Genomic DNA, 12,972 nt, shown 5'->3' with positions numbered 1-12,972 from the left:
CACACACACACACACACACACACACACACACACACAGAGAGATAATGAAAAGTTGATGCTGAAAATGTGTCTTTTTGCTATTGTCTTAATTTAAAATAATACTAATTTTAACAGTGCAGTTCCCTGTGACAAACTACACTACCCATGATCCCTCAGAGAAATATCCACCAATCATAGAATTGCAGCAAACAACTGGTGCCAAAAAAGCTCTGCAGTGACCACCCACTTTCATAAAGCACTGCCAATGACTTAATCAGGTCTCTATACTTGTAAACTAGCATACACATGGTTAACTTCAACTGCACTGTTTCTATAAATCAGTAGTTTTTGTTTTTTAAATAGTTTTTAATTTTATTATGTTGTTCACAGTGTTTTATACTGCACGTCTTGTATCAGTCAGTGGTTTCTTTGTGTTCCTCTAAATGCAGAAATCTGTGTAGCCTCTGCAGTAATGCATTTCTCATGTAGCAACATTTGCATTGAGCACTTTAATGTCCGCAGTTCATTTGAAAGCAGTTCAGGCAATATTTCCTTATTACTTGGCTGTCACTAATGGCCCTCTTGTTCTATTTTCTGAGCCCATTCCATTCACACACAAACTCATTTTCTCCCTTTTGAACTGTCTGTCTTTCTGTCTCTCTCTCTCTGTGTCTCTGGTGACTCAGCAAAGGCAGGTGACCACTCTCCTCCATGAAGCAGCAGCTCTAATGGTTGTCATTGATTTACTCGCTCTCAGTCTCTTGCTCAGTTTAAATGAGAGTGTGCTTTAAATGTGAGTGTGTGACTTTAGTGTGTGAGTGTGCAGTTTATAGAGGTGTGAGTCTGTCAGTCTCACAGTCTAACAAGCATTCACCATAGCAAACATATTCTCTGCCAAAAGTTATTACAGTTATTGATACTCTAAAGCCATGACCCTAACTACTAAACTAGCATGTAACCCGTCACACTCTATTAGCATTATGGAAATGGAGGATACCTGGTATGTTATGGTATGGAATTATGGTAAATTATAATGGAACTGAATTTTAACGGTAGTTTATGTTTTCAATATTTTTTTTGTTTCTTATTTATTGAAAGTAGTTTGCAGATTGGGCAACAAATACCCTTGTGAAAAATAAGCACACTTTAGCATACGATTTAAAAAGAATATGTATTATGGAAATAATATACTAAGTGCAAACTGAATGTAATATTTTCAAACTCTTAGATGCAAGTAAATTTTAAATAAATGAAAATGTATTATAGCTTAATCTTTTGTGGAATGAACTTAAGACTTTTGCTGCATTTCTGATTCCCTTAAGTAGGACTTAAATACATCTTAATATGTAATTTCATAATTACTTCTGTTGTCTTTGAAATATGGTTAAAGTGAACTACTGAATGTACTGACAAGCATGTATGATAAACTAAAATATACTTTAATGTAATTTCTATTCAAACGTGTACATCTTGTATTTAAATGAGTGTTGTCAAGTGATTAAAATGTTTAATCTAATTAATTACATTATGTGCCGATTATCTAATTAATCACACATCAATTTGGGCGGAGAAGTTACCCCCCCAAAGATCATTTAAAGTCATTGCTGTGTTGAATAAGAAAAGCATTGAATAGAGATTACAGAAAAGCTGATGATGAGTCAACATTGAAAAAAAAAATGAATATTGAAATATGAAATTATTACTATTATTATTTTAATGAAATTATACTCTAAATATGAAACTAAGGTGGTGGCAAGTCACTATTTGAATGAGATTAGGGCTGCACGATTATGACAAAAATCATAATTGTCGATTATTCCCTTGAAATTGTAATTGCGATTTATTAATTACGATTATCACAATTTACATTGAATTATGTTTATACCATTGTTTGATGCAACTGCATGCCGTATTTTTATATGAAAATAAACAAGCTGAAAACACTCTAACTGAAAAACCTTTAGTGCTTTTCTATAGTATTAAGCCTCAAATGTCAACTAAACATCGGCTTGGTTTCTGCTTTAAATGATAAAATAGTAAAAATATTAATGGTATTATAATGTTATACTAAAATTAAAATAATGGGGAAAACCCTTAAGATAACATGTAGAAAGGAAAAAACGCATCTTAAGCGTGCAGAATAACATAAGTGGACTTTGTACGATTAATTGCCGCTTTGAACGATTACGTAATTGTGGCATCCATAATTGTAATCGCGATTAGAAATTTGATTAATTGTGCAGCCCTAAACGAGATAATAGATTCGTTCAAATGGCTGATTCATTCAGGAACGAAGCAAGTGACTGTCTTTATGAATGAGTCACTGAATCATTGACTCACACGATTCGTTCAAAACCACAGATTCAGTACAGTTTTGTTGAGGCTTTGTTTGGAACTATGTTCGTTTGTTGAAATGTAGCAAACACAGACAATCCTGACAATATTGTGTCTTAAATGTTTATTGTTTGTTGAACTGTTGTATAAAATCAATATCACATTTGCAATCGTGCAGATATTCTTACTCGTATGATATCGCTAAACTATATCATATAAGACAAAAACCCATACAGAGATATTTTGCCCTCATATCTTGGATTTTAAAGGGGTCATATGATGCGATTTCAAGTTTTCCTTTCTCTTTGGAGTGTTACAAGCTGTTCGTGAATAGATAAGATCCCTGAAGTTGCAAAGACTAAAGTCTCAAAACCAAAGAGATATTCTTTATCAAAGTTAAGACTCTGCCACGCCCCCCTAAAACGGCTCGTTTTAACACGCCCCCACATATCTACCTCACTATGTGGAAATATTTGCATAATGCCGCCCAAATGTGCACGCAAAGAAAGAAAGCGTGGTTTCAGTAACCGCAGTTAGTGTTGAAGCAGCCATGTCAGGGAGACGCTGTGTGTTTCTAGGTGAAAGCAAAAGCACTTTATTTGGCCTTCCGAAAGTAGATGCATTTAGGAATCTTTAAGATTACTTACAACAGAACAGCAATGCATTTTATGGACGACCGTTTCGTGAACCTAGGAGAGGAGGTAATTCTGACTTTGCTATGACAATCTGGCGCTTCTGAATCAGCTACTGTTTTGTTATTAGTTTAAGTATTTGCTTTTGACTGTTCAAATGCGGAGTTTTGTGCATCCTGTGTGTGTGTGCGCGAGAGAGAAAGAGAGAGAGAGCGCGAGAGAGAGAGAGGCTGGCCAATCAGAGCAGACTGCGCTTGTCGGAAGGAGGGACTTTGTAGAAAACGAAGCGTTTGAGAGAGGCGGGGCATAGAGGACCTACAATAATGTACAGTATTTGAAAAATAATGTGTTTTTTGAACATTAAAGCATGTCAACATATTCTGTTACACCAAATACACAAAATAATGATCTTTAAAAAAGCATCATATGACCCCTTTAAGGCATATTCTAATAGGTTACATCACACAGTCAGTCGTCATCCTGCATCTAGTTTGCCATTCAGCAACTGTGTGCAATGTAAGATGTCGTATACAAGTCTGAGTGGGGTGGAGGAGCTCAGCCAATCAGAATCAAGCAATGGAATTATCAGTTTTATAAAATAAAGTTTATTCTATTTTTGTTTTCTTAGGTTAACCTCCTGAGACCCAGAAAAACAATTTTAGGAAAAAATTCATATTTTTTATGTCATTACATTGTTTAGAGCATAAGAAAAAAATGTAAAGATTTTTTTGAAAAATGATATTTCATTCATATGTTATGCTACCAGGGCTCAATTAAAATAAAAATAAATAAATAAATAAAAAGACATGAAGGAACATGCATAGGCAAAAACAATGGATTTAAAAAAAAATCACCAATACATTTTTAAGTTTCAGGATTTTTTTTATACTAAACTTTGTATAAAGATTATTCTGAACTATGTTATAACAGAATTATTTGATATACCATTTTTCTTTATGCAAAATGTGTGTAAAATGCCCATAAACGGGTTTTCTCATGTATCCATAAACTGTATCTAATTTGCATATTAATGTGTTTTTGGGGCAACATGTCATGAAAAAAGAAGTATAATAATGGGAGTAATAATTGACAAGATTACCAAGATTACTAATATTTCATAGGAATATTGAAATATATTTTCCTTTCCTATTCATTTGTTGTGTCTCCCAAAATGTGTAATAAACATGCTTTTAGTCCAGTGTCCTCACATGAGGACATGTAAGAAATCAACGTCCTGTTTCGTAACAGAAAGCCATATTTTGATTTGAAACCCCATAACATTTTCCTGAGATGTTGATTTATGACAAACAGTTTCAAAATTAGTCAGATTTAAATGATAATTAAAAAAATATTATCATATTTCCATAAGAGTGTCACTAAATTAATATCAGCCATTTTTGAAGACCAAGGAGAGGGAGTGGTCATGGCGAAACATCCAAACATTTAGTATCTCTGAAAAGCCCTGAATGTGCTCTGTACAGGACATACAGACTTACAACTGTGGCATGTATAGTCTCAGAGAAATTCACTAAAATATAATGTCCTCATATGAGGATGCAGGGTCTCAGGAGCATCACCACAACACTACGTAGGACAATCGGTTTGGAAAATGGATGGATAGATGTTTTATTAGCAATAGTAGAAGATACTGTGATAGTTGAATCATCTACTTACCCTGACAGACGGTGCAGGGGTTTACACAAAGGTCCTCTGACTGACCCGCGTTATGTTTGTAGCATCTGTATTATAAAAAAGTAATAGTTAGAAGACCAGCCCTCCATGAAAACTGCACATCTTGGTTTGTTATTGTATTGCTTTTGTGCTTCTTATCTCATATGTCCCTGAATTCCCCCAATATTAATTTGTCATTTTATATGTAGGTAATGTGGGTATGCAACCTGTGCCGAAAACAACAAGAAATCCTCACCAAGTCGGTAGCGTGGTTCTACAGCAGTCCTGAGGGCTCCAGATCAGGGCCCCAAGCCAAAATAAGGGGAGGCCCAGTCGGAGCAAACCAGGACCCTCTCAGAAACGGTTCAGGGATCCCAGGCAGGTCAGAAACTCCTACCTTATTCCCCTTACTTGTCCTCAGACAGTGTAAAATGTTGCGCAGTTCAGCATTGTGTGGGTCTGATGTTGTGAGAAGGCTTTTAAGTTGGTCTCAGTTAGAATGCTTTGAGGATCATTTGTTATAAATTTGAGATTCAAGAGTTATTTTTAGAGTGGAAATGACTCAAATCAAGCATTTTTATTATTGATGTAATTCATATGAACGAAAACAGACCTCACTGCTGTTGCATGCATGTTTGTTATCGTCTCAGAGAAATTAGCAAAGTGCAATATGATACATTTTTCCATTTAAGGATTTCTTCACCATTTTCTCAGGATATTTCTCATTTGATATGTGATAATTAAGAATATCACTCAAAGCAGCATTAATAAACAGGAAACTGCAAACATTTGAGATCTTTGTAATATTCAGCCACACCCATGCATTGAGGGTTTTGAAGGAGCTCCTTAATTCTCTTCTGCGACAGTTATCTTGGCTATCCGGTTAACACTTTCTTATTCAAAGCAGCATTCAGTTTACAGTGACGGTTGCATCAGAGGTACTTAAAGGGGTCATTTGATGCTGCTAAAAATAACATTATTTGGTGTATTTGGTGTAATGCAATGTGTTTATGCGGTTTAAGGTAAAAAAAAAAACACATTATTTTCCACATACTGTACATTATTGTTTCTCCTCTATGCCCCGCCTTTCTGAAACGCGTCAATTTTTACAAAGCTCATCGGTCTAAAAAAGCGAGGTATGCCCTGATTGGCCAGCTATCCAGTGCGTTGTGATTGGCCGAATACCTCAAGCGTGTGACGGAAATGTTACGCCCCTTACCATACTGTGATGCCCTGTCCGGCCGGAGCGACGAGACAAAAACATTAAAACCCATTATAAGCGAGGCATTTGTTGCATCCAGTGGGGACATAATTACTGATTATAATGACTTATACTGTCTTTTTACGCGTTGCGTTGCATCGCACCGCACCGCGTAAACATAGAACCATGTCTGCATTTGTGATTGGAGAAATGACAAACTACAAGCCTACTCTACACTGTCCAAAACTCGTGTTTGAATCGTCAGTGGCACATTCTTTAAATATAAAAAATGTACTTACAGGCTGTGAGTCAGAAGCGCCAGACTGTCCTTGCAAATTTGGAACTGCCCAACTTTATAGAACAGCCTTTGTGCCACAGATGCATTAGGCTACTTGTAAATACAACTTAACCACTGATTTCTAGTCGTGTCCTCTTTTGTAAGACCAAACAAACTAGTTTTGCTTTCACAACGAATCACACAGTGTCTTCACGACATGGCGGCGGCGGCAACCATGCTACAACGAGAATAAAAGTTACGCCTTCTGTGGGGGTGTGTTTAAACGAGGCGTTTTAGGTAGGCGTGGTTGACTCTTAACTTTTATAAAGGATATCTCTTTGGATTTGAGACTTTAGTCTTTGCAACTTTACAGATCTTCTTTATGCACCAAGAGCTTGTAACACTCCAAAGAGAAAGGAAAACTTGAAATCGCATCATATGACCCCTTTAAGGTTAAAACTAATGGATATGGATTTTGCAGTAACTTCATTGTTACATTTTAAGAAGTGAATGTGAGTGATACCCGCTTGTGCTCAGCTCTCTGCTACTGTACTAGGATGTTGTGATTAATATGTGGTTGCTTGTCAGTATTATTACGATTATTCTGAAATGACCTTTCTGAAAAAGGTACAGCATACTTTTTAAAAGAGTACTTATTACAGAAATAATATAGTTTAAAGGAATCTTCTTAAGTGTGAACTGAATATAATGTTTTTGGATAATTAATTGCATTAAAATGTATTATAGTTTAAATTTATATTAAATGCAGTTATTTAAAATTAAAGTACTCCCCCCTCCAAAATGAAAATTCTGTCATCATTTGAGTTTATTTCTTCTTTTGACCACAAACGAAGATATTTTGAAGAATGTTGGTAATTAAACATATGTTGGCCCCAGTTGACTTCCATAGTAGGAAAAAAATACTATGGAAGTCAATGGCGACCATCAACTGTTTGATTACCAGCATTCTTCATAATATCTTCTTTTGTCTTTAACATAAGAAAGAAGTTCATACAGGTTTGGAACGACATGAGGGTGAGTAAATAATGACACAATTTTCATTTTGGAGTGAACTATTCCACAAGTGCACATTCAATACAAGTAAGCACAATTTTTTCACAAGGGTAAAAAATACTGCACAATGCTTAGGGTTAGAAGTGGGTTGCTTTGCATAATAATAGTACTAGTGATGCTAACAACCTTCATGACTTAACCAGATATTTCACTACTAAGCTACAGGCAGCAATACCCATTATCTCTGGCCTGACTCATAAAATGGACTAGAGATCCCGTCAGACTCTTTTCAGCAGATCATTAGGGGCTGTTAGTGGTCCAGGAACTAATGAGGAAAGTGCACTGACTACACAGGCCACATCAGCGTCAGACAGACTCACATATTGAGCTCAGATAGATGATGGGAGTCATTCATTAAATCAGTAATTCATTTTTTCAGCACGTTTGACTGCTCAAATTTTCAACATATTATTCCATCTAGTACTTGCGTAGTTGGAATGGGACGCATGAGATGGAGCAGTTCCATCTGATCTGTTGTAATTGTCGGTACATATGCATCAGATACATTTCTTTGGCTGTTTCATTGCATCTTGCTGTTTTTTTCTGTGTCAGAAACATCATATTTGTCATGTCTCAATGTTCTGCTTCATTCAGCTGTGCTCAGCTGTTTTTGAATGCAAACACACACAACATCCTTCCAATACTTAAAGTGACCACTTACAGTGCCTCTATATTACTGTTGCAGACAAAACACCACCATATTGAAGGAGTAGTTCACACAAAAATTTAAATTAGTTGAAAACGTGCTCACCCTCAGGCCACCCTAGATGTAGATAAGTTTGTTTCTTCATGGGAACAGATTTGGAGAAATGTAGCATTACGTCACTTGCTCACCAATGGATGCTCTGCAGTGAATGGGTGCCGTCAGAATGAGAGTCCAAACAGCTGATAAAAACATCACAATAATCCACACCACTCCAGTCCATCAGTTAACAACTTGAGAAGAGAAGAGCTGCATGTTTGTAAGAAACAAATCCATCGAGAGTGTTTTTAAAGGGATAGTTCACCCAAAAATGAAAATTGTGTCATTATTTACTCACCCTCCAAGATGTAGCTGTCTTTTTTCTTCAATAGATAAGTAAAAAAATTTAACTGAAACTGTGGTCCTTAGTGATTCATAAAATGCAAGTCAGAGGCTGCTCATCTTTGAGAATTAAAAAAAACATATCAAAGACACCTGACGATATATTAAGGTCTTGTGAAGCAAAACAATCAGTCTGTGCAAAAAAACTGAATATTATTTACGACATTATTACCTGTTAATCCAGAGCCTCAGGCAAACATCTGTAGTGATGTCCAGTTTGAGAACAAATCGTTCTTTTGAACCAGTGAGTTGAACCATAATCGTCTGAATAATCTGAAACAGTTCGTGGCTCGAGTAGCACAGATCTGCAAGTTACTCAATCAAAACTCACTTTCAGATGCCTGACAGTCACTGCGACTCGAAATCAGCCAAAATACCGGTATATATAATCCTATGATGCTGTTTTTGCCAACTCATTCAGCACACAAGTTCCTCCAACTGTCACTGAACTAAACCGAAGACCAATGAGCTGCTGATATGCGCATATGTGAACCGAGCACTTGAATGAAAGGGCCAAATGAAAATTGTTATGGTTTCTCATTGTTTATGTAAAAAGGTGAGCTGATGAAGAAAAGTTCACTTTGCTTTAGACATGTGACACACGTAGCACACAAGTTCCTCCAACTGTCACTGAACTAAACCGAAGACCAATGAGCTGCTGATATGCGCATATGTGAACCGAGCACTTGAATGAAAGGGCCAAATGAAAATTTTTATGGTTTTTCATTGTTTATGTAAAAAGGTGAGCAGATGAAGAAAAGTTCACTTTGCTTTAGACATGTGACACACGTTTCACATCATTATTGGGTGCTTAAATAATAATTGTGCAGGGCTCGCAAAATTTCAAAATCCCTGGTAGGCATTCTTCAGATTTTGGTAGCCCCTAAATGAATTTAACTAGCCCGAATAAACGATATTATATTTTTTCTTCAAATAACAAGTCAAGAGAGTAGGGGTGCAACGGATCACAAATCTCACGGTTCGGATTATATTACATTATCATATCACATTTTGAGTCACAGATCGGATCATTTTTCAGATGAGCAAAAAAAGGTGGTTCTTTATTATTGAAGTAACACTTATTATTTAAAGAACAATTTACTACTTCGATACCACAGCAAAAACTAGTAGCATATAGGGATGTAACGATTCACTCAACTCACGATGTGATATGATTCACAATACTGATTTCACAATACAATTTTCTCACAATTTCTTTAACAAAATGAGATTTAAGACATTTTAAAAAATGTGTCCTTTTGTTATTTCTCAGACCAAAAGGCTGCACATTACTTTGTGAAATTGAAAATGTCAAACAATATACTAACTTGAAATTTGAAAACAAATCCCAAATCAAATAAATAAATAATACAAATAAAAGAAATTTCTCCATGCAAGTAAACCAAGGTTCCCCTTCAGGAACTCGAGCTGCGTCGAGATTCGCTTTATGGTTATTTTGAGATAATTTTGCGTGTATGTGTCCGTTCAAGCGAAAGAGGAATCAATTCTGTGTTTGTGCTCTGCCTGAAACGCCGCTCTGTATATTGTGCGCGCTTTGAGCGTGTGCGCGCAAGCACCGAACTGAATTCTTCATGCGCATGAATGGTTTAAAACGCTTGAATGTTTAAATTGGTAAGACTTAGAAACACGTGTAAATGATTAGGGCTGGGCAAAAAATTCGATTTTCTGATTAATCGTTTTTTTAAATGACGTCAATTCGATATCAAAAAATCGAGAATCGAATCGAATCGAGAGCTTGCGAATCAAAATCGAATCGAATCGGGACATCTGAATCGATACCCAGCCCTATAAATGATAAACTATGATCCGTTTCACCCCTACAAGCGAGTGAACAACGCGAATTAAGGAAGGGATTTTATATCACTGTTCAAGATAGCCCGTCGGGCAGGGCAGTGATACAATTTGGTAGCCCGACTGGAAAACACAATAGCCCCGGGACGTCGGGCTAGCAATTTTGCGAGCCCTGTTGTGGATTACTGTGATGTTTTTATCAGCTGTTATCAGGTCTCATTCTGATGGCACCCATTCACTGCAGAGGAACCATTGATGAGTGATGTAATGCTAAATGTATCCAAATCTGTTCCCATGAAAAAACAAACAAACAAAAAAACAATACAAACACAAACAAACTCTACTGTACATCATGGATGGCCTGAGGGTGTTGACTTTTTAAGGAAATTTTCATTTTTGGGTGAACTATTCCTTCAACCAGTCACAACATAAAGGCCCATTCACACCAAGGATGATAACTATAACTATGAATAAGAGAACTGCAAATTTTACACCACAACAATAACAGCACGGAGACACAAAATATGGTTGGAATTACTTTCAGAATGATTTAAGTATAAAAACCATTGGCAGGCAGCCAATCAGAATCCACCCAAATTTAAAGAGCATGAGCATTTAAAGAGACAGATGACAAAACTGCAGCGTGGGCTTATACAGAATGTTATCGTCCACTAATCAAATTGTGGTTTCATCATTTTTGTCACTTTCTAGAGAACTACTATTTTTGTACTAGATTAAGTAGCGTACTAGAGTACTGGGATGCTCGAGTGATGATCCTTTGTAATGATGATGATGATGATGACGATGGCAGTTGTGATTAGCTTTTATAACGATGATGACAGAGAGAAAAAGAGAAACAAACGGAAAAAAAGGAGAAAATGTCAATAAAATGTGATCAATGATTGTAGCAGCGCTAGGAAATGAAAACGTGTACTCGCGTCCCAGAACGCCAAAGGAGAATCGATTCGCCAGAGACGCCCTTAGGTTGCCAGATCCTCTTCAAATATCACTGCCTAAAGTGAGCAATTTTGAACCGCGTCGATTAGGTAAATAACAAATTAGGTTGGCTCGTAAAGGTGTTACATATATCAGTCGTGCACAGTAGAGCGCGCTGCTCCAATGCTTTGAATGTCGCTGAAATCAAGTCCAGCGCACTGGCTGTGTCTCAAAACCTAGTAAGATGACTGCCTAGACATCATATGCGTTCACCTACAAATGCAGTTTAGGAGGCTCGCTGTTTTGCCTCGCTGTGCTTCTCCAGTTAGAGCTCACTGTAACAGTATGCTCCCGTTTGCGCATCTCTCACTGAGAGAGCCGTGCAATAAAGCAGCCCATGCGAGCGCGTCAAGAATGATGTGTGTGTGTGTGTGTGTGTGTGTGAGAGAGAGAGAGAGAGTCTGTGCTGCTCCAGTTTGTCTGATTCTCCGAGGCGAGACGGTGGCGCATGGACGCAGCTCCAGATATTCCAGCAGCCGGTAAAAATGCAGCACTGTTTTTTTCTCTCTCTCTGGCACGCCGTCAGACAGAATCCATCCCCCGCTCCCAGCAGCCGCAGCAGCACCTCAGGGCTGGAGCATGAGGCGCACATCCATCAGATCTCCGGGAAAATATGGGACTTGATCGACACGGCAGCGCGTCGGATGTAGCGGTCGCGGGGCTGTGGGTGTGCTGCTGCTGTTTCCTCAAGTGAAAGACTACTGGGTTCGGTTAGGGAGGAGGGGGGTTAGGTGAAAATGCAATTTGGGACATTGCGACAGTTCTGTAGCTCTTTTCTATCGCATTTTAAGCCACCCCAGAACATCTCGAAGCCGGAGCTGTTGGGACAGGCGCGAAACGGCAGGTGAGGCGATCGATACCCGCTCACCGATCATCACACCAGAGCTAAACAAATACAGAAATACATTACAGGCACATCCAGTGCTGTAGACTGACATTCGGGTTTGAACTTACGACACTATTTATCGCTTAAGATTGGCATGGGTGTTTTATAACTGCGCCTCCGTGCCAAACGACTTCATTTGATACACTGTGCTGTTTGCTTGAGAATATGGGAACACTCTTTATTACAATAGCCATTAATTATTATCTATATAAATTAAATAATTTATATTGCTATTTATATACTACAAGTGCCAGAAATTAATGCTGATTATTTAATATTAGGGTATAAGACTACTTAGCACAATGTAGAAAAGTGAAAAGATGCAGTTTTTACCTTAACTAGCTGGTGTGACTTTTAAAATGTATTTAATGTAGGTTATTGTAGTCATTTAGCAATTTGATTCATAATATTCTTAAATGCAACCACATAATTTAAAGGGGTCATATGATGCGATTTCAAGTTTTCCTTTCTCTTTGGAGTGTTACAAGCTGTTTGTGAATAGATAAGATTCCTGAAGTTGCAAAGACTAAAGTCTCAAACCCAAAGAGATATTCTTTATAAAAGTTAAGACTGGTTCACGGCCTCCTAAAACGCCTCGTTTAAACACGCCCCCACATGTCTACGTCACTGTGTGGGAAGATTTGCATAATGCCGCCCAAATGTTCACGCAAAGAAAGAAGGCGTAGCCTAACTTTTATTCTCGCTGCAGTCCGATGAGCTTTGTAAAAATCGACGCGTTTCAGAAGGCGGGGCATAGAGGAGAAACAATCATGTACAGTATGTGGAAAATAATGTGTTTTTTGAATCTTAAATTCATAAAATCATAAACATATTGCATTACATCAAATACACAAAATAATGTTCTTTTTAGCAACATCATAAAGGCCGACAAAGAAAGCATGTAACACTGTGATATACAGTATGTACTGACTGATAATGTTGTTGCCAGTGCACTTTATTTATTTATTCATAAATCCAAGATGGGATCATTGCTTCTTGCGCTTGGATTTATAGGGCAATGGGACA

The 12,972-nt window shown here is 37.4% G+C and overlaps 1 protein-coding gene across 2 annotated transcripts in view; it reads left to right on the top strand.

The window, feature by feature from the left end:
- Nucleotides 1-12,972, top strand: part of LOC107668707 (regulating synaptic membrane exocytosis protein 2-like) — a 162,303-nt gene that overhangs the window by 28,843 nt on the left and 120,488 nt on the right. For both annotated transcript variants that reach the window (XM_016460673.1, XM_016460674.1), the window contains exon 6: nt 4,826-4,998. In XM_016460673.1, coding sequence (XP_016316159.1) covers nt 4,826-4,998 — 173 coding nt within the window. The remainder of the gene's footprint in view (nt 1-4,825; nt 4,999-12,972) is intronic.

This window comes from Sinocyclocheilus anshuiensis, unplaced genomic scaffold (assembly GCF_001515605.1).
Source record: "Sinocyclocheilus anshuiensis isolate Anshui unplaced genomic scaffold, SAMN03320099.WGS_v1.1 scaffold108, whole genome shotgun sequence".
NCBI classification, from domain to species: domain Eukaryota; kingdom Metazoa; phylum Chordata; class Actinopteri; order Cypriniformes; family Cyprinidae; genus Sinocyclocheilus; species Sinocyclocheilus anshuiensis.
Note: the sequence above shows the minus strand (reverse complement) of the source record. Positions and strands in the feature narration are given on the sequence as shown.